At 45.5% G+C, this 21015-nt stretch overlaps 2 protein-coding genes across 2 annotated transcripts; both read left to right on the forward strand.

Moving 5' to 3' along the window:
• Window positions 1-1190: 1190 nt before the first annotated feature.
• On the forward strand, window positions 1191-6636 carry PDCD2L (programmed cell death 2 like). Its single transcript, XM_072980857.2, has 7 exons — window positions 1191-1347; window positions 1845-2008; window positions 2530-2599; window positions 3237-3628; window positions 4676-4789; window positions 5368-5519; window positions 6460-6636. The coding sequence occupies exons 1-7, from the start codon at window positions 1237-1239 to the stop codon at window positions 6588-6590; spliced, it is 1134 nt and encodes a 377-aa protein (XP_072836958.2). The 5' UTR covers window positions 1191-1236; the 3' UTR covers window positions 6591-6636.
• A 960-nt stretch (window positions 6637-7596) lies between these two features.
• UBA2 (ubiquitin like modifier activating enzyme 2) lies at window positions 7597-19962 on the forward strand. Its single transcript, XM_072980854.2, has 17 exons — window positions 7597-7833; window positions 9490-9573; window positions 10064-10134; window positions 11290-11354; window positions 11749-11849; window positions 11983-12104; window positions 12882-12949; window positions 13222-13343; window positions 13822-13921; window positions 14634-14794; window positions 15771-15864; window positions 15957-16069; window positions 16155-16310; window positions 16898-16994; window positions 17921-18026; window positions 18346-18476; window positions 18954-19962. The coding sequence occupies exons 1-17, from the start codon at window positions 7684-7686 to the stop codon at window positions 19133-19135; spliced, it is 1923 nt and encodes a 640-aa protein (XP_072836955.2). The 5' UTR covers window positions 7597-7683; the 3' UTR covers window positions 19136-19962.
• Window positions 19963-21015: the final 1053 nt, after the last annotated feature.

A 21015-nucleotide genomic window follows, 5' to 3' on the forward strand; every position in this document is an offset into this window, starting at 1 on the left:
GCACTTCTCTTGGGTTTGTTCCCCAGGGGCAGGGTTGGAAGAAGTAGGGGCTGCTAGAATATAGGTGAGATATCACCCTGTATCTCACCAGAATCATTCACTGAGAAAAACTGCTAATATGACTTACATCCATTTTATGCTTAATTGCCCAAGACGTGCCATTTTAAAATGATTCACTCTTGTATGATATGGCCAAATAAAGAGCAGGAGCGTTTTTCAATCTCAAGGAGGCTATCCAGCAACCACAGCCCTTGTTTGTGGAGCATTCTGGACAGTTTGTTCAAAAGTACGCTGAGGAGCAAGACTTGTCCTCCATTCAAGTGAGGCCATAATTCTTGCCTGCTTGCATGTTACGGCTGCCTGTGGAACCTAATCATGGCCATGAGCCCTGCCCTGGATTTCAGCCTGTGGATTTCAAGAGCTGTGACTTCCTCCTGGATTTCAGACAAAAAGCCTCACATGCCCTCCGTCTGCCCTGAAACTGGTTCCATAGAGTTCAAATTCATTAAAGCTCATGCAAAGGAATTTGGGAGGGGATCAGAGCTTCAGTCTTCAGTACCTTCTGTGTCTTCCATTTTTTGCATCTGCATTCAGTGCGCTGAATTGTAACAAAAATTTATTGGAAGGAGAGATGGAACATCTTTAACATTTTCAAGGTGATACCTGCATCCAGGTTTGTTTGTTTTTTGCACCAAAAACTGCCTTCTGGCCCCTTTGAGGACTCATACTCAATGTGGCCGAAGCTGCCTCGCCTTACTTGGTCTCCATCTTCCTTCTTTGCCTTTAGCTAGAAATACGGTGGCTGCTGATCTTGCAGGGTTGGGCAGTTTTTTGTGATGCTGATTGGCGCCCTCTCGGAAATGGGTCTCTGCAGGAATGTCGGGGCGGGGGGGGGGGGGAAGGAGGCCTCTCCGCAAGCAAATGCCCAACCAAAGCCTTGGGACAACCGAAAACACTAGCCGCACACCATGAAACCTTGAGGCATCATCATCATGATGCTTACTTAGGTTCCACAAGCCTGTAAATGACTCCTCCCCAACCAGCAGCATCTGGGTCCCTTTACACGAGCGTAGCATCTTTCGTTGCTCAGCGTGCGATCCCTCCTCTTGGGAACAGGGCGGAACGCCAGTGGCGTGGCTGGGGAGCCGAGGGGGGACTCTTTAGCCGGTGGAACGCTAGGTCCTTCGCTTTTTACGTCCTTCCGGTGTCCAACGGATGTGACGTAGAGCCTCTGGGATGACGGCCCTCCCGCCGCCGGTGCTGCTGGGCCTCCGCGATGCTGCCGCCGCCGCCGCCCCTGCAGACTTCCGGGAGGGAGGCTTCCCGAGCAAGTTCGGCGGGGCTCCGGTGAGCAGCCGGGCCTCGCCGGTGGTCCTGCTTGGAAGGGCCACCCCCACCCCCCGGCCTCCTTCCCTGCCTTAGGAAAGGAGAAGGAAAAGCTCTCCCCCCCCCCGGTGCCCACAGGGAGCGGAGGGGGCTTGGGTGCTCGTGGACTACAACTCCCAGCAGCCCCAGCTAGAGCTGCCAGGAGGGTGGGACTTCTGGGAGTCGTGGTCCCCGCAGAACAGCTGTTGGGGGGGAGGTGGGCAGACCTCAGGGGGCCCGGCGACTGCTGGGCCCCTTGTTCAAAAGTCAAGTGTTTACATCATAAAAGAGGGGGAGGAAAATAAATCTGTCCTTGTGGGGGAAAGGAGGGAGGGAAGGAGAGCCAGCCATGGAGTGTGTGTGTGGGGGGGGGAGGCTTTTCGACCGACCGCCAGGCTCCCTGAGGGGTTTGGCCTCCCTTCTTCAGGGACAGCTTAGCGGAGTGACTCCTCCTTTCTCTGCTTTGCTTCTTGCCTTAGGATCGCATCCCGTCCGTGACTCCGGTTCATCCTGCCTGCGGGATTTGCAAGTCCGGCTTGGTGCCCCTTGTGCAGATCTCCTGCCCTCTGGAAGGCTCCCCATTCCACCGCGTCCTCCATGTGTTTGCTTGCGCTGTGAAAAGCTGCTGGGGGAAGTCAGAGAGGTGAACAACAGGAGGGGTTGTTTTGGTTTGTCTAAACGGGTGTGTGTGTGTCTTTTCATCAATGTAGGCATAAGCTTTTCATCTTGTGCTGCATATGGATCCTGGCTCCTAGAGTTGTGGAGTAAAATAGTTGTGGTAAATAATGAAAACCTGACTGTACGTGTGAAATTCTCTCAGTCTTATAAGGCAGACGGACGGGGTGGTACGAAGGAGTTGTACATGGAACGGAAAATGTTCCACATTTGGTCCCAGAGTCCTCTAGGTAGAAGGGCAGAAGACTCCCCTGTCTAAAATAGGGAGAAACACAGAGCAGACAGTGTTGAATTAGAGCACTCCAATCCTTATGTCTCTTACAGCCATCCCAGGGCATTTGTGGAAAGGGTTCAAAGCATAATCCTTCTGATTCATGAACTTCAGCCTCCAAGCCCCATGCTGTATTGTTCTATTCAAGCATCAACTTTAAGTTCATAAATGCTGTTTGTGTCTCTTTTTTGCTGGTTGTCTATGCTATGCTTCTAAAGCTGGAAGGTGTTACGTTCCCAGTATTTGGAAGTACAAAAGAAAGGAACACAAGAACGGAAGCTCAAGCAGGTATCGTGTGCCAATGCTTTTTCGTAAGATAGCAGCATATGGTCTGTGGCAGAAACATTGTGGAAAGTCTTGTGTATTAGTTTCCTAAGAAAAAAAACATCTTTTCGGAGATAAAGCCATGTAATTCATGCCAGGTTGATCTTCTCGCTAAATTATCTGAAGCAGATATAAGCTTGGGTGACAAATGGCACCAAAACAATGACATATATATGAAGCCACAGATACCTTTCTACATCTCTGAATGATTGGTTGGAGTAGACAGTCGTTGCTGTTTAAAAATATACCTCCAATTTATTCGATGGCAGTTTTTCTCTTGTCAGCTTCAAAAATTAACTTTTAGTACATTTCAGTATACAAAGAATTTGCAAAGCATTGGGGCCCTTCATAGGACAGACTTCCTTCTTTTTTTTCTCACTTCAGAGGGGATGTCTCCTTAAGATGGTCCCTACTGTGGTGCTATTGCCTTTTTAAAAAAACAGAGTGGTCTTTGAATGCTTCAGCCTTTGCCCTTCTCTCAAAGCGGGGCTGAGAAGGACTCTGTCTGGGCTGTTCCTGGGGAGGGCAAGCCGTCCTCAGCTGGGTGAGCCAAGCTCGGTATCCAGCAGCCTCCCATGGACTTGTGCCCTTCCATTTACAGAAGGAAGAACGTGTGGTTGCTGCCAGCGATTGGTGCGAAGGAGCAGATGACTGGGGAGATGATGGTGAGGATGAAGTGGCGTCTTCTGGATTTTCGGCAAGCTGCAGCCTTAACGTACACAGCAAGTCGGACTGTCTACCCAGAGAATGGGATTGCACGAGCCACTTCCAAGATCTTACTCTGGAAGAAGTCCAGCCTGCCTCCCCTCCCTTTGACTGCTACGAGGAAGAACATCTCATGCCTGCCTGCGTTCGCCTGTTTCAGCCCTACTATATCAGTGTAGTGGACGAAGAAGACTATCACGGCTATGAAGATACCAGTCATGCCCATAAACTCTTAAAAGAGTATCAGCAGAGGGAAGGAATTGACGTGGCAGAGTTGACGTCAGCAAGGTGAGAGACGCTTGAGTCACGTCTGGTATTGGAGACCTTTGGTACAGAAGAAGGGGTCTCTGGTTTGGTTCAGCTTCACAGAGCAGGTGTGGAGTTTGAAGCATTAATGGCTCATTTTTAAAGGGGAACAACTAAGTACACAGAGGATGGGGATCCTGGTTGCAATGGACATGTAGTTCTTGCACTGCCCGCCAGAGGCAAGATGCCTCTCGAGGTGTCTGTTACTGAAGAAGTGCAAGCAAAAGGGTCTGGTTGCTCTCTTGTCCTCTGGGAGGATCGTTGGCCACTCTAGAAACAAAATGCTAGGCTAGGAGGGGCCTTTGGACCGATCCGTCTTGGCTCTTCTTACCTTACGATTTCACTGTACAGTAGTATGTTCCATATAAAATACCTGACATTGAATACAATGGAAAACATTGTACAGTAGCTGGAAAAGCAGCCATGGTGTGAAGTCAGCTGCCGCGATACCTGCAACATGCTTGATCCAGCCCTTGATTGGACACAATTTTCCAAACCTTTTTCTGAAGCGGAGCGTTCAGCCTTATAAGGCCCCAAAGCAAAGCAAAGTGTTTGCTCCCACGTAGTGAAAAGGGTAGAGGAAAGCAGCCTGCTAGCTTTCCTGAGCAAGTGAGCCGACAGCAGGTGTCATATTCATAAACAACACACTGTAGGCCTTTGTTGATCTGAGTTTGGTGCAGTGTTGCTCTCTGGATCAGATCTTGACATTTGACCTCTAGCAGAAGAAAAGAGAGAAAGCAGAATGCTTGTTTTATATTTGCTTGGCTGCTGAGACTGAGCCCTATTTCCCCTGGAAGTACATGAGAATATGAACTTTGTGTTGAATATTAGTGTCCATTTGTGCTGAGTGAATGCGCAGTCTTTTAATTCAGGTCTCCGGTTTTGGCATGTTTCAGTCCTGGACAATCTGCTGAACAAATGTCACAATCTGCTCACTTTCTGCTAAGTAGAAAGCATGTCTGAGTTTATGTTAAGGTTTTTTGTAATATTACGAATACCATATTGCTCCATGTTTTCAAATTTATTTAGTTACACAACTGTTGGCTGCAATGAAATATATGAGAAGAGTGAAGCTGAAAAAATAGACCTGGTGTTCCATAAGTTTATGAAAAGAATTTCTGTGTGTCCAGAACAGATTTTAAGGTAAGGTGGTCTCTTTGCTTCATTTCTCTGTTTTAAAGAATACGGAATTGCAGGATTCTCCTCTTTACCAATGAGGAGAGCAAAGAACAAGAATAATCTCCTTTGGTTGTTGTAGGTTTTTCGGGCTGTTTGGCCGTGTTCTGGAGGTTTTTCTTCCTAACGTTTCGCCAGTCTCTGTGGCCATGGGCATCTTCAGTTGTCCTCTGTAGATGCCGGCCACAGAGACTCGCGAAACCTTAGGAAGAAAAACCTCCAGAACATATCCAAATAGCCCAAAAAACCTACAACCACTATCGGATCCTGTCCGTAAAAGCCTTCGAGAATAGTTCTCCCCTTTGTTTTGTTCCAAAACGTCTGTATTTTGTAAAGAATTGTTAATTTTTACAGAAAACCATGCAAATTGCCCATAACTTGGATGGCTGCTGCTTTGTGTAAGAAACTTGAACGTTGGAGGTGTGTGTGTGAGTGAGAGAGAGACAGAGAATGAAGTAAGGGGACCTCCATACTGATGCAAGAAGTGTGTGGTTTTTGTGGTGTGACTAAAGGCATGCATACATTTTGCATCTCGTGACCACTAGGTACTCCTGGGGTGGCCAGCCGTTATTTATCACCTCTCCTCCAACTGACATCACAACAGCAGTCCCGCCCTGTAACCAGTGCAGAAGCAGGAGGATTTTTGAATTTCAGCTTATGCCAGCCTTGGTCAGCATGCTCAAGACCGATGACAGAGGTATGAAACTCATTATTAAAACCTGAGGTTGCAACTAGATCTTCTCCTTATTTACCTTTCCATTACTTTCAAATTATCTTGATGTTTATATTTAAGGCATCCAAGAGTTATCCAATAGCTTTTATTTTCTGCAAGTGTGTCACCCTTTGTCCTGGGAGCAGGACAAGCTGAGTATTATTTCCAAGACAGATAGAAAGCTTAGAGGCTTCTCCTCTGCTTGATCCCTTGAGATGGATGTGCATTCTCAGATGCTCTAATATAGCTACCTTTTTCTGCTCTGCAAATAAATCTTATCAGATAGCCTACAGATTCTTTACATCTGGGTTTCGTATTGATTTGGGGTATTGGTATGGTTGCTTTGATCATAGTGTTGTAACCAGTAGTCTGTCCAATGAAGAGTGTTTGGCACTATTTAAGTATTAAATTGTCATCTGCCTTAAACTGCCTTGTGTGAAGGATTCCTCAGGTGAGAGACCGAGGGAGGCAGGTGAGGAAGGCTTGTAGGGCTGTTATAGACAGATTGATTACCCACCCTGCCTTGATCACCACCATCAATTGTTATTAACCTTATTTTATATTAATTTTAATTTTTTGATGAATTACATGTTTGTGTTGTTTATCTTGTACACTGCCCAGAGTGGCCATCTGTCAGATGGGCAGTTTAGAAGTTTAAAACAAACAAACAAATAAAACAAAATGAATAAACCTGTCACATGGCTGGCTGGATAGCTCAGGGTTTTAGATATCTTATCTGGCTGCAAGCTGCTCAGTCTCAGGGCGCCCCCAGAGGAAGAGAACGGTAATGCACCTCCGAGTGTTTAAAATCCTGAAGAGGGTCAGAATTGACTTGCCGGCACACTGTGATTGTTATAAATACTTAAATAAATAAAATATAATGACAATGTCTTTCAATCTTGAAAAAAAATATCTACCCTACCAGAGGTATCCGTGGAGTTTGGAACGGCTTTAGTGTTTACGTGTGAGAAGAGCTGCTGGCCAGCCAATCAGTCAACACCCTTGGAAGAATTTATTTTTGTACAAGAAGACCCAGATCAGCAGTTTTTTAAATAGGTGCTATTTATTTCCTTGCATAAATAAAGATGTGCATTTATCAGCATCTGTACAGTGTGTTATGTTATTATGCCAAAAGCATCAAGAAACCACTTCTCGGCTAGCAAATGGGGGACTCCTGGTCAAAACCAACTTCTGCAAAAATGGAAAATGGTCTATCCTAGTGCGGACATTGGCTCTTTTTTAATGTAATATGCCCTACATGGAGCCAGAGGGTGGGAAGTGGACTTGATGGTCCATAGGGTCCCTTCCAGCTCTGCCATTCTAAAATTATTGCTGCTGCAGGATTTCATGCTATTATTTCTATGGACTGTCTTGTCTCCGCTCTTGCAAGAAATTATTATTATTTTGGAGCAGCATGCATTCATGCATAGCACTCCCAGAGATGCCCCGGCATAGCTGGTGCCCAGCAGAGCTGCCTGCTGGGAAAGGGAACTTTGGAAGAGTTAGAGTTGGGGGGGGGGTAACCTGGTCCAGTCCTTGGGCTCTTAACTGAAAATAAGGTGCACAAGCTGTTAGTGCTTGTTTTAAAGTGCTACCAAAGGAGGAATAGGCTTGAAAATAAGGTGCGTGCGCCTTGCAAGCCAAGGCACAGGAGAAGGAAGGAGTGGGTGGGTGGGTTTCTGCTGCAGTCGCTCCTTCCTGTTTCGAAAGCGGCAGGGGCATCTATACAGAAGCGCTCAGCCCCTCGCTGACCAACGGGTGGAGTGCTCTGTTGGATGCAAAAGAAGAACTAAAGTCCTTTCCTCCTTTAGCGGGGCTACTCCCTCTCACCGGGTACGGGATTCGAACCCACGTGCCTCCCGCTCCTAACCGGACCTTCCCCCCTCCTCAAACTTCCCACCGCGGCAAGTGTCCGATCCGCCCGCCCGGCCGCTAGGGGGCCGCACGTTTGGGGGAGCCAAGCGGCCGCGCTGGGACTTTCCCGCCCTTTCTGTGTGGCTGCCTCTATGGCGGCGGCGGAGCAGGCGCAGAAGGGCCGGAGGGGCCGCGCAGGCGCGGAGCCCGCTCTCGCCGTCCGCCCGTCCGTCCCTCTTTCTCGCTCCATCCTCTCCTTTCCCGCCCGCTCGCTCGCTCGCCTCAGAGGGCCTCCATGGCGGCGGCTCCGGCGGCGGCGGCGGCCCTGGGCGGGGAGCTGGCGGAGGCGGTGGCCGGGGCGCGGGTGCTGGTGGTGGGCGCCGGCGGCATCGGCTGCGAACTCCTCAAGGACCTGGTCCTCACGGGCTTCGTCCACCTCGACGTGGTGAGGGAGGAGGCTGAGGAGGAGGCCCAGGCCGAGGCCGCCTCAGGCCGCCAGGGGAGCGGGGACGGCGGGCGGGCGGGCGGGCCGGTCGGTCGCCCACGAGGGAGGCCTTGCTTTTTTTTTCCCCCTCAGCCCCTTTCCCCTCCCCCACGACGGAGGGGAGGGAGGGGGGAGGGGGAGGGGCCTAGCGGAGTGACGTCACCGCGTCAGGAAAGGGATTCCGTCTGACTCCCCCTTTCCCGGGGAGGGGGGGCAGGAGAAAGGGGGCGGGGCCGCGTGGAGCCTCCTTGGGTAGAAGGAGTCTATCGGAAGAGGAGGAGGAGGAGGAGGGGGCCCTTCTCGTGGAAACACACACACCCCTGTTTCGGGTGTGTGTGTGTGTTTATGGGGGGGTGTGTGAGGAAAGGCGTGGGGGTCGAGGCCCCCCCCGTGGAGTCCGTGATCCTATTATCATAATTGTAGGCCAGCTTCCTGAAAGCCAGAGTGGGTTGATGCCCTTTAAGAGCTGCTTGCCCTGGATTCAGTTCGGCCTTAACAAGGACTTGCTAGGCAGCAGCTTTCCTGGCCAAAATAAAAAAAACAAGTCTTGCCCTCTACTTTTGTAGTTCTTCACACTGGTGCAATCCTGGTGAGGTGGTGTTTAATCCACAAAAGCTTCGTTTATTGTGTGATTTTTTTATTTTAGTGGCTTATAAAGGTATGGCCTGTTTTTGCATTTGGATTTAACTTTGTTTTGGACCACACGGCTACCCTTCGATGGAACAGCAGATGTATTTCACCTTTCCCTCCTTTTGGGGATGCTTCTGAGCCCTCTCTGCCACTTGTCCAAAAGTGGAATCTGTTCCAAAAATTCAAATGGAAAACCAAAGCAATTCAGAAATACAAAAGCTATCATATAATATAGTAGCCACTCTCAAATTAGCCTTCTCAGCCACGTTACCATAGTCTCTCAAGACTGAAGGATGCCTAATTTAATCTAAACCTAATCTATATTTTTTAAAAATGGTAACCTGTTTTGATTATCTTAGTATTTTATAATTTGAAAGACTTGTATTTTTATAGATATATTTTAAAAGTCACATTTTGAATACAATTGACACTGCTCTATAAGTAAAATATGCTACAGTACGCTGATCTATTTTTGCTGGCTAGATCAGATAACAAATGACAGAATATGACTAATATAGTTTTATTATGCTAATAAAACCAATTAGGTTGCTACTGTCTATACAGGCTAAAAAATCAAGCACATTTTTAAACAACACAAATGAAGTAGATGTTGTTAAAAAAATTCGTGTTTACAAAATCATGGCATATGGTGTTTCAAAAGACGCAAGACAGGTAGTGGACCTTTCTCATCCGAAATGTTAGAACGTAAGAGTGTGGTAGCATGTTTGAATCTTCCCATCCAGAGGACAGCTAGAGCAGCAGGGGGATAGGACTAGTGCTCATTTGCCATGTGCTAGGGAATCCTCTCTGTCTTTTCCATGTATTCTGAAGTGAAGGAAATCTTGTTATTAATATTATTTTTGACTGAACAGACTCAGAGGCTGCTCCACCCCTCAGCCCCATATAATTTGCAAGGTTCCGATGGTCTGATAAGGCAAATCATAATTCAAGCCAAACAAATCTGTTTATAATTATGCATTTTTTCAGATTGATCTGGATACCATTGATGTCAGTAACCTCAACAGGCAATTCTTGTTTCAAAAGAAGCATGTCGGAAGATCAAAAGCTCAGGTAAGAGCAGTTTGAAAGGTCAATTCTTACAGAAGTGGTTTTGATCATGCCACTTTAAAAGAGTGAGGATATAGATTCTGTGAGGTAGCGTAAAGAATTTTGGTTGGTAGTTACTTGATCACATGTGAATTCATATACGTAATTTGCTTTATCTAATTGCATCTGGTATCTCAACTCTTAATTTATATATTTTGAGATTTGGCTGATGCTAGCTAGCTAGGGGGTCCTACATCTTTAAAAATGTCTATAAGGCTTATTTCATGCATAGTATGAACTTGATTGCTTTAATGAATAAATATGATTAGTTCTAGTAAATTTTAGTTCCTTGGTTATACTTCTTTTGTAGAGTTTTATTTTTGTAGTTGTACTTGCTGTTTCTGTTATGTTTTGAGATGAAAAACAGCCCTTATTGTTTTATTACAGTATATATCAGTGAGCAGCACACTTGTTTGCTTCTTTATTTATATTACATGTTCTTGATCTTTTCTAGGTTGCCAAGGAAAGTGTACTGCAGTTTCATCCAAAAGCAAATATTGTAGCTTACCACGACAGCGTTATGAAGTATGTCACACTTCTTTGTTCTTCATAGTCTGAAATGTCGAAAAGCCTAGCTACAGGAGAAAATGAAAGTGTGCCTTCAGATCTTTTTAGTAGTTGTGGCTACTCCCACCCTTTCTGCCATAGTCATTCATTGTGCGTTGACAGCAGAAAAAAAAAGAATTGTCAAGAGAAGGATTGCTGTGTGGAAATGATTCTTCCCACAGGCAACTGAGCTGGTCCCTTTTTGTTACCTCGGTTCTTAAAAATCTTCCAAACATCATTTGCTAGTTCTCTTTCTGCTCTTCAGTGTGTAGTATCTCCAGTCTAAATATGTAGTACAGTGTTTCCCTGAAAGTAAGACAGGGTCTTATATTAATTTTTGCTCCAAAAACGCAGTAAAGCTTATTTCAGATCATGTTTTGATTTTTTTTTCATGTACAACCATCTGCATTGATTGAAATACAGTCACATCATGTTCTTTTGCTTGCTGCACAAGGGTGGAGGGCAGGGTTTCACTTAACTGGGGCTTATTTTTGGGTAGGGCTAATATTATTAACATTCTGAAAAATCATACTATGGCTTATTTTCAGGTTAGGTCTTATTTTCGGGGAAACAGGGTATTTCAGTATAATGTGTTTTATATGGCCATCCATTGAGTCTGACTTAGGGTGATCTCTTAGGAGTTCTCAGGTGTATGAGATATGGAAGGAGTGGTTTCATCAATATGGCCCATTGCCCCATCAGGTTTCCATGGCCAGTTGGAGATTTGAACTCAAGTCTCCCAAGTCCAGCACGGTGATCAGCCACATTACGGCAGCTCTCATTTCAATATAGGAAGGCTCCCAAATTCTTTACTTTCTAACCATCTTCAAGTTGGTAATTAAATAACATGCATTTCATCTCGGAAATTGTTATTATTAAATGTGAAATTACAATTATTAGATATGAAAATATTCTTTGTGCCAAACAGATAAGTTCCTAAGGACAGTGTATTCGCGAAGGCTTTCACAGCCGGGATCTAATGGTTGTTGTGGGTTTTTCGGGCTCTTTGGCCATGTTCTGAAGGTTGTTCAGAACACGGCCAAAGAGCCCGAAAAACCCACAACAACCATTAGATCCCGGCTGTGAAAGCCTTCGCGAATACATCTAAAATTAATTTGTTTTCTTTCCTTGCAGCCCTGATTATAATGTGGAATTTTTCCGGCAGTTTACACTTGTTATGAATGCCTTGGATAACAGAGGTGAGATTCTTCTTTCCCGCTAGGAGACAAGTAAGACCTGAAGTTTTACTGTTGTGGGGAAGGAGTGAACAACGTAGGCAATTCCTGTCTTTAGACTTGTGGCGCAGTGACTGCACTGCTTTCCTGCAGCCAAAATTCTGCTCACGACCCAGGTTCCGTCCCAGGTAGTTGGCTCAAGGTTCACTCAGCCTAAGTTGCATCACTGAATGTATTCCCAGTTGCCCCATAAGGAAAGCTAGGGACCATTTCCCTAACCCCACAGAAAAAGGTTGCAGCATAGCTGATACAGTGGCTGAAAACTGTGGAGATTAGACTGAAGCCAACTTCCTCCCAAAGACTGAGTTAGACCTTTTCAAAAGTCAGTGACTGCCTCCTAATTTGTTTCTCTACCCAGCTGCCCGTAACCATGTGAACAGAATGTGCCTGGCTGCGGATGTCCCCCTCATAGAAAGTGGGACCGCCGGCTACCTTGGGCAAGTAACTGTCATAAAAAAGGTATGACATAATCTCCTGTTTTTGTACACTGTAGCCTTGTAGTCCCTCACATTTAGTCTCTAGTTAACATGTGGAAACATCATGGAAGAGATGTGTTCTCACTCTCTTTCCCTCTCCCCCGCCTTCCCCGCAGGGAGTCACAGAGTGTTATGAATGTCAGCCCAAGCCAACCCAGAAAACCTTTCCCGGCTGCACCATTCGCAACACCCCTTCTGAGCCTATTCACTGCATTGTGTGGGCAAAGTATTTGTTCAAGTAAGTCGGTTGCAAAGCACCAGGGCTAGACTGTATGCCTTCCTTCTTGGTCTTGACTGCTTGGGCATATCTGCTGTGTGGGAGCACCAGGTGATACCTGTGCAGGTGCTGGCGTTTGTGGCAGTTAATTTGGCAGGGGATGGTGTGAGAAGAGGCCTGATCTGGCTGGCTGGCTCGCTGGCGTGTGGGACACATGAGCTTATCGGTGGCATAGCGAAAGGAAGCTGGCCTACCCTGTTATGGTGTATGTTGCCCTGAGGGCCGCCTTCCTGTGCAAGGATGTCTGATCTATACTAGTGATTAGTTGTCAAGGCGCTCAGGTGGCCTGGAATATCAAGCAGCGGTTGAAAGATCAAAATGAACTGTGGTGGGAATATGAAAGTGTACCACTGCAACAGTTTGTTGTAGGTCTCACTTGATCAGGCTCATTTGATTCTCAAGTTTTGTTGAATATTAAGCACTCTGAGCTCTTATCACAATGCAAATAAATAATTTGGTGGATATGCCTCAGTTCTTAAAATCTCCCAGGCGTGCCTATTTTTAGGAAGATAAATTTCCCTTTCTCGTTTTTTTTAATAGGGATGAGACAGGTCTGTCTCTGCGTGCATGCATGCACATGCCTCCGTTCGTATGTTTTTATGCAAGTGGCTTTAAGGGTAGAAGCAAACCTATGTTTTAAGGGCAGAGTATAGTCTGTGTAAATAATACATTCATAATTTGCTAAGAGACATTTCAGTCTCTGACAGAAAAAAACATACCTTGTGTTTTAATATACAGTCAGCTCTTTGGAGAAGAAGATGCCGATCAAGAAGTGTCTCCTGACAGAGCTGATCCTGAAGCTGCTTGTGAGTGTAAAATTGACTGTTCGTTCTTGGAGCAGCCTGCAATCTTTCAGTTTCATTCCTTTTATTTTATTTTTTTCCTGGAGCTCACTGACCTGCTCTGGGTGGGGATTGGGTGGAGCTCAAGAGCCTGTCCTGTCCCACAGCCACAGCCCCAAGTGGTTATGTGCCTTGTGGATGAAAGAAATTTGACACACTAGGCCAGCTTCATCCGAGCCGCCCCCTTTGCCATGAATTCCCTTCCTAGCGAACGTCAAGTGTCTTCTTGTCAACAGGGGAGCCAGCAGAAGCCGAGGCCAGAGCAAGAGCATCTAATGAAGATGGCGATATTAAGCGTGTTTCGACCAAGGAGTGGGCTAAATCAACAGGATATGATTCCGTCAAGCTCTTCACCAAGGTATTGGTCTTGAGCCAGCATTCTTTAAAGGAGTCTCTGTATGGAGAAAAGAGGGGCTTTGAGGTAAAAGCTCTTTCCTCAGTGGACTTGGCATCAACGCTTTGGACTTCATGCAGCCACTCCTTAAAAAAAGAAAATCAATCAGCAATGAGGGTTGCTGCCGATGGAGCTGTGCAGGATCCGTGCTTGAGCCCTGCAGCTTATGACATTTGAAGCCTTGCCCATTGTTGTACCACTGAGTATAGTGATAATTTGGCATTTTAGTCAGCTGGAGGCATTTAAGGGACCCCTATGCTTAGAAGTGCAGCAGGCCTGGGAACGGATGGCCTTTGTGATAAAATCTGCTCTTGGGGCCTGGAGGGAACGTGCTGTCGTGCTCAGTACTGGACGCGAACAGATCTGGAACGTGCTTTTAGAGAGAATAGAAGCAAGAGGCCTCACTTCCTATCTGGCTTGCTTTCCCAATGTGCCTTTCCAGCTTTTCAAAGATGACATCAGGTACCTGCTAACCATGGATAAGTTGTGGAGGAAGAGGAAACCGCCGATCCCCTTGGATTGGAACGAAATACAAAATCAGGGTAAGCATGGATTTCATTGCCAGGCTGCATCAGAGCTGTTGCCAGTTTTTGCCTTTGTGTGTCGTCTGATTCTTAGATCCACTTGTTTTTTGGAAAAAAAAAATGTTTCGGATGGGCATTATTGCTGGGATAATAGTGATCTTTGCAAAGAGTTCATAATATACCCATTTAAGTAAGGCAGTACTCTATTATTGTTCCTAAATATTCTTCTTCCATAAGGGTGTGGCACTGGTGTCCTAAGTTTGAACAGCCCACGCTATTTTACAATTTTGCATGTGAAAATGTTGCAAATGACTGTGATGTTATAACCTATATATATACACACACACACACACACACACACACACACACACACAAAATATTTGTATCTAAATAGTTGTTTGCAATTGGTAGCTGGCACATGTAGATAAATGGCAATATAAGTATTTCAGAGAAGATATATTGCTCAGCTGAGGCATAGTCTTGCCAAACGTTCAGCAGATAATAATTTTGATGAGAGATCCACCCCGTCTGCACCTGCCGAGGACTTCAGCTTGTCTTCTGAATAATCAATCATATTTGCAGACAGTTTTAGACATATTCGGTTGATACATGGCTGCTGTTTTTGTGGTATGAAGTGGTTATCGTTGGAAATTGCATTGAGTTTGGAAGTGCTTGAAAAAGACATGTTTCTCCCGATTGGGTGTCCTAACATTTTATATGTCTTTTGAAGAAAATAGCGCACCTGACCAGAGCAACGAGTCCTCTTTGGGCCTGAGAGACCAGCAGGTCCTAGACGTCAAGAGTTATGCCCGCTTGTTTTCCAAAAGTGTAGAGACTCTGAGAACTCAGCTGGCAGAAAAAGGTGATGGAGCTGAACTTATATGGGATAAGGTTAGTTCAGTAAATGCTTGGGCATCTGTTGCAAAGTAAACCCCCTTGGCTTCTGGCACAGCCCAGTTCATGGGCCCCTGCTCCCAGGGCAAGCTGCAAATGGTTAGGCCCTTCAGAAGATGGCCTCTCTTCTCCCTCTGTGTAACGTTCCTTCCCTGACCTGCACTGACCCTAAAGGAAGACATCACTCGGCTGCAGAAAGCACTAACCTTTAGGACTGAATGCATCCAGATGAAGTTAACTAGGAACTATATTGGCAGCCACTTCAAATATCTGCAGCTCGAGAGTCTCCTTAGTTGCCTGTCAATCTCTTGAAAAGGAGGTACCTGCAACCTTTGTTCCCTGGTCTTCAAGCAGCCCCCCAAGAACAGGCAGTTATTTCTTTGCTTATTTCTCTGTTGAAAGAACAGGGCACCAAGGGAAGGAGAAAGTTGGCAGCATTTGCTCCCGGAAGGTGTGGTAGTTACTGAGATGGGGAGAGAGGGGTGTGTGTGTGTGGAGTTCCCTGAAGGGGAGTAGTGCGTGAACAGTCCTTAGATCAGACTAGGGAAACCTCCAAACCATGAGGGGGTCCCTGTGAATCTCATTGAAATTCCACACAAAGACCCCAGTTGGAAAGGTAGGTGGTGTCCTGCTTTGAACCTTGCTGTGACCTTGAAGAGGGCAGCCTCTACACAGCTGGTGTTCCAGAATGGGGCAGAATGGGAATCCCATGGTCATCTCGAATGCAAGGCAGTCTCTCTTATCCCACCCTCCAAAATCAGGAAGGTGGATGGGAAAGAGTTCAGAAGATCCACAGCAAACGCTTCTCCGTTCTGTTGCGGAGGGGAAATGCCGAACTGCTGCTTCGCTTGTGATTGTGGCCAATGACCAAGAGGTGCTGCATAAATAGCATGAGATCAAATTGAGGTGTGGAGTTGTTTTAAAATGTACAGGAAAGCTTAACAGGCATTGCCTCTCATTCCTTTGTTGACAGGATGACCCTTCAGCAATGGACTTTGTCACATCTGCCTCAAACCTTAGGATGCACATCTTTAGTATGAACATGAAGAGCCGATTTGACATCAAATGTAAGCATATGAATTGCTTCTCTTGCCCTGTTCGAGGGCTCCCTTTGTTCTTCTGTCCAGGATAAATGTCTGATTTCCCTTTCTCTTTACAGCCATGGCAGGAAATATCATCCCTGCAATCGCTACTACTAACGCTATAATAGCCGGTCTGATTGTGCTGGAGGGTTTGAAGATTCTCTCTGGAAAAATAGATCAGTGCAGAGCAGTGAGTCTCACATTGCTTCTCTCTCTCTTTCTCATCTTTTGCTTGTTCATGCCAGACAGATAACTTGCTTCTCTTCTTCCCAAAGATCTTCCTTAATAAACAGCCAAACCCAAGAAAGAAGCTACTTGTTCCTTGTGCTTTGGACCCCCCAAACCCAAACTGCTATGTGTGCGCAAGTAAGCCAGAAGTGACCGTGAAACTTAATGTCCACAAAGTCACCGTTCTGACACTGCAGGATAAGGTAAATGTGCAGGATTTCATTCAGCTGCTGCCTTTTCACTTCATATAGCAGCCAGAATCTTCTTGCGACTTGATGCTGGCCTAAGTGGACTTATGTAAATCATGCTGCTGAACTGCTACTAATTTATGAGTTGTTATTCATATTATAAGTTGCCGTGTTGTCTTGGCATGCAGCAGCTCAGTAACTGGTGACAATTTGCTGCTATAATTTACATACAAGAAGCCATGGCTAATATCCTTCAGAAATCTGTTATGGATTTTTGTCACTTTTTATCAGAGAATATTTGAAGCGAGTGGGGTGAAGAGTATGTGGACTTCAGCTTCCGTCCGTTCTAGTGAGGAAAAGTTAGTGAGGAGCGACAGTCTAGCAACATCTAGAAAGCTGTAAATTGCCTTTCTCTGACTTAAAGCTAATGACTACAAAAAGTTTGTTTCCATCATTAAATATGTAATAGAAAGTCTGTGTGCTGTAAAAAGCATTGTATGATAATATGCAGGAAATGGATTGTAATTGGGGGTTTAAGGAAACTTGGCTTTTTACTGTTTGAAGAATGTTTCCAGATATTTTTAAGATGTTTTGTTTTTCAGATAGTGAAAGAAAAATTTAATATGGTAGCACCTGATGTCCAGATAGATGATGGAAAGGGGACTATTCTTATCTCATCAGAAGAAGGAGAAACTGAAGGTATGAAATAAGAACTGGAGCAAGCACAAAAAGGCATCAGAAACTTGGTATCACTTTGTGTCACTCCACCGTGTGTGGGGTCGTTGTCTTTCCTGTGTCTATAACTGGTGGTTTTTGCAGAAAAGACATCAAGGGTGATGGTCCTACTGTTTTGAGCACTGATACAGGGATTCTGCCTTGGCCCTATGAGGATGATCACATCTTTTGTTGTCTGAACGTGTGCTTTGGAAGAGAACCGCGAATGCGATGGATTGACAACATACGGCTTGAGGCATCCGGTGCAGTCGTAATAGTGGTCATGAGTTTAGATGGGGTGGGGGAGGTATCAGGTCATGATCAGAACAAGAAAGAAAGGTGCCAGCAAAGCCACGAGAACGCTTTGTGGCCTAACCTTGCCAGACTTTTCCACCTTGCGCCAGGTGTGGCTTCTCCTTATTCTGGTGTCTTCCGCTGAAGCAAAGAAAGCAACCTGAAAATAAGCCCTAGTATGATTTTTCAGGATGCTCATCATCAGGATGCCCTACCCCCAAAATAAGCCCTAGTTAAGTGAAACCCCGCCCTCCACCATTGTGCAGCAACCAGAAGATGACATGACTGTATTTGAATCAATGTAGATGGCTGTACATGGAAAAAAATAAAACATCCCCTAAAAATAAGCCCTACTGCGTTTTTCGGAGCAAAAATTAATATAAGACCATGTCTTATTTTCGGAGAAACATGGTAGTAGCACGCTAAAGAAGCCCCGTTGTTCCCACAGTTGAGTGCTGTATGTGCAGAAATGGACCGTACAGGTCTGGTCTAAGTCTGAAAGGCAGTGCAAGACTGTTCTTTTTAAAAAATCTATTTCATTGTTATAATGAGAAAGACTACTGTGATTACCCCATTAAGGATTTCTTTTTCTTTCTTCTCCCTCCCTCTCTTCCCAGCAAATAACCACAGGAAGTTGTCAGAATTTGGGATCCGAAATGGCACCCGACTTCAAGCAGATGATTTTTTGCAGGACTACACCCTGTTGATCAATGTGCTGCATTGGTGAGGACTAGGAAGCCTAATTTTATGGGGTGATTTTGGACCCAGGGACTGCAACTCCGGAGAAAGAGCCTTTAATCGAAAGGGCGGGGGGGGCGGGACTCTGTACTATGTAAGAAATACAGAGTGGAGTTGAGAAACTGTTTGGCTTTCTTTTGCACAGGAATAACTGTTTTGCATCTCTTATGGAACAGGGCCTGAATTTGGTTTTGAACAGCGCATAATGCTTGCGCAGGATGTGAACCATTTCTGAAACTCGCTCCCGTTGGTCGTGGCAGATGCCCCTTTTAAGTATTTTCTTGGTGCTTTTTTCTTTGATCAGTGAGGATCTTGAGAAGGATGTGGAGTTTGAAGTTGTCGGTGATGACGTTGTTGGTCCCAAACCCTCCGAACAGCCCTCTAAGAATATCACCAATGGAAGTGATGACGGGGCCCAGCCGTCTACATCCACAGGTAAAGAGCAGTGTTTTGTGGAGACCTTAGCAGGTTCTTGAAATGCTAAAAACAGAGCATGTCTGAAAACAAGACCCAGGTTTTTTAAAGTTTTCCATGGAATTTCTTTTTAAAAAAAAAATTAACTACAACTTAAATCAAATCCATAAAAACTAAACAGTGAAGCTTTCCACCCCTTCTCCTGAGTCCACAGAAGAGTCCGGGTTTTTTTCTCATTTGTACTTGCCTTAAATTTACTATCTGTGCATGTTTCATTTGGTGAACATTAAGAACTTCTCGCTATCTAACCCATAATTTTCATGTTGGCAGTTCAGCACCATCGCTTGCAGGCATGATGTGAAATATCAGAAATCTGGAATCAGTAGTCAGATGAAGTGTCTCAGATGGGCATCTGTTGGTTACCAGAGAGTTGAACAAATGTTTTTAAAAGGTGGCCATCTGCCCTAGACCGCAGTGCAGTGACTTATTTTTTTCCAGCTCAAGAGGAAGATGATGATGTCCTGATTGTGGAGATCGAGGAAGGTTCTCCCGGTGACGCTGGTGAGACGGAAAATAAAAGCCGTAAGAGGAAGCTGGAAGACAAGGAGCAGGCTGGCACAAAACGGATGCGTTCAGAGCCGCTGTCTGAAGAGCAGGATGATGTAATAGCGCTAGACTGAGTTCTGAGAAATGCCAGCCAGTGGGATGTGCCAAGTGGATGATTGTTGGTGTGTGTGAAAATGGCCGGAACTAGACCCTGCCAAGACTTCTGCTGCTGGAGAGAAGCCGTGCCTGTTGCTTGCAGAACTTCTGCCCTTCTTACTCTGTAGAATTTAGAACTTCTCCAATATGCTATACTAAATCTAGTAGACATCTTGTTTATGAACATTCAGGCAGTCATGAAAACAAAGCATGTCTGTTGGATAATAATGGTTGAAAGATGAATTGGTGTAGGAAAACCGGTTTAATGAAGTGGTTTTCTCACTTAACTACATGCGAGAGGTTTGGAATTCTGGTTTGATAATGGTTTGTTTCTGATCCTGGCCTAGTCCTTGCTGTTTTTCACACCCTGAAAGCGAAATACGGAAAGCAAAGTGGTGTTATGTTCCAGATGTAGCTGGCACAAATGTACATTACTGTAAAACCATGTTAATTTGCTTGGTCAGCTTGTACTGCCTGGTGTGTCAGTGTCAGATACGGATTTTGGTGTACTGTTACAGTTTCAGATTATTTATATGGGATGTTTTGTAAACCTTAAATGCTCCTCTGCCATTTATCTGACGGACCAAATAAACGTGTGAACTCCTTGATACCTCTTTTTGCATAGCCCACCTCTGCTGACCAGAAATTTTGTAAACTGCATCCAGTCTGCGTATTTAATATTGTATCAACTCTGGTTCTCAACGTCCTACAAGAGTAGGACAGGCTTGCTGGAAACATCCTTTGATGGAATTGAAAAGGGAGGATTTTTAATAAAAACATTTTGTCACTGCTTTTTTTAAAAAAATCTTTATTAGTCTGCTACGTAAGAGAATTTAAACGGTCTTTTAGAAGCATTCTTACAGTTGTCCCATAACTTTGGAAAGTTTTTACATATAGGTTAGGAGCAGTAAGCTGCAGCCGAGGTCTGTGGGCTGGACCAGGAGCACATCAGAACAGGGTGGTGGTCTGTCGTCACCCCTGCACCACGGCTTCTCCCTTCCTTCCTGCATAGGACCTCTGTTGCAGACCTGGGTGGGCAGTCCTGACAGGAAGGTAAGATTCCATGAGGTTGACTCAGCCCTTGCTTTGTGCTCCACTCAATCTCTCCCAGAATCACTTTCGGGCAGAGTAACTCAAATTACTGATGCTCAAAGGGAAGAGTTGGCATGTTTTTTTGCATGCCCGGCATGTCTGGGCATTTGCTGATGCACTTTTGGCAGCTTGTGCTGCTGGTTTTCCCCCCTTTAGGATCATTTAAACAATCTTACTCTGTTCCTGGTATCTTAAAATTGCTTGAAGGAACCAAACCTATAAACTAGCGACGTCTGTGTTCTAACATGACTTTAATTTTACTAAGGAGGGGTTTTCCTCTGTTGTGTATTGAAACATATAATTGAAGTTATATCTTGCATTAGGTTATTTAAAATGGACTGGAGAGTTCTAGGTGGCTCTCCTGCAACATCTACGTGAGCAGTGTGGTCAGTGCAAGAATTTTTACACACACGTTTGCCAATACCATAACGGTAGGGCCAGGAGCCTGGCTGTGCTAGCTGTGTTGTAGTCATGCTTCTCCCCGGCACAATCTGTGCTTGTGCAGAGGGACTTTGCACTTACTGTGGGAACTCTTGGTTGCTAATGGGTCCAGAAGCAAACTCTGTTTTCTCCCTCAGGGTACTGCGTCAGACCAAGGTTGGCTCGACTCTCCACAGTTCTCTTTTAACTCTCTGGCCTTTGCTCAGTTGGCACAGTGGAATTAGTGAGACCAGCCAGCTTCTCTTTTCAGCCCCTGGAAGCAGGGCCAGAGGCAGGCTCAATGGAGGACGTGAGGCTTGCCTTGTAGACTGGAAAGAGCTTTGCT

This window comes from Pogona vitticeps, chromosome 10 (genome assembly GCF_051106095.1).
Source record: "Pogona vitticeps strain Pit_001003342236 chromosome 10, PviZW2.1, whole genome shotgun sequence".
Classification (NCBI taxonomy): Eukaryota; Metazoa; Chordata; class Lepidosauria; order Squamata; family Agamidae; genus Pogona; species Pogona vitticeps.

Coding starts and splice junctions, on each gene's coding strand:
- PDCD2L (XM_072980857.2), top strand. CDS start 1,237: ATGACGGCCCTCCCGCCGCCGGTGCTGCTGGGCCTCCGCGATGCTGCC. Junction 1,348..1,844: donor GCAAGTTCGGCGGGGCTCCG/GTGAGCAGCCGG, acceptor TTCTTGCCTTAG/GATCGCATCCCGTCCGTGAC. Junction 3,629..4,675: donor GCAGAGTTGACGTCAGCAAG/GTGAGAGACGCT, acceptor AAATTTATTTAG/TTACACAACTGTTGGCTGCA.
- UBA2 (XM_072980854.2), top strand. CDS start 7,684: ATGGCGGCGGCTCCGGCGGCGGCGGCGGCCCTGGGCGGGGAGCTGGCG. Junction 13,922..14,633: donor GAACGAAATACAAAATCAGG/GTAAGCATGGAT, acceptor TGTCTTTTGAAG/AAAATAGCGCACCTGACCAG. Junction 16,995..17,920: donor AGAAGAAGGAGAAACTGAAG/GTATGAAATAAG, acceptor CTCTCTTCCCAG/CAAATAACCACAGGAAGTTG.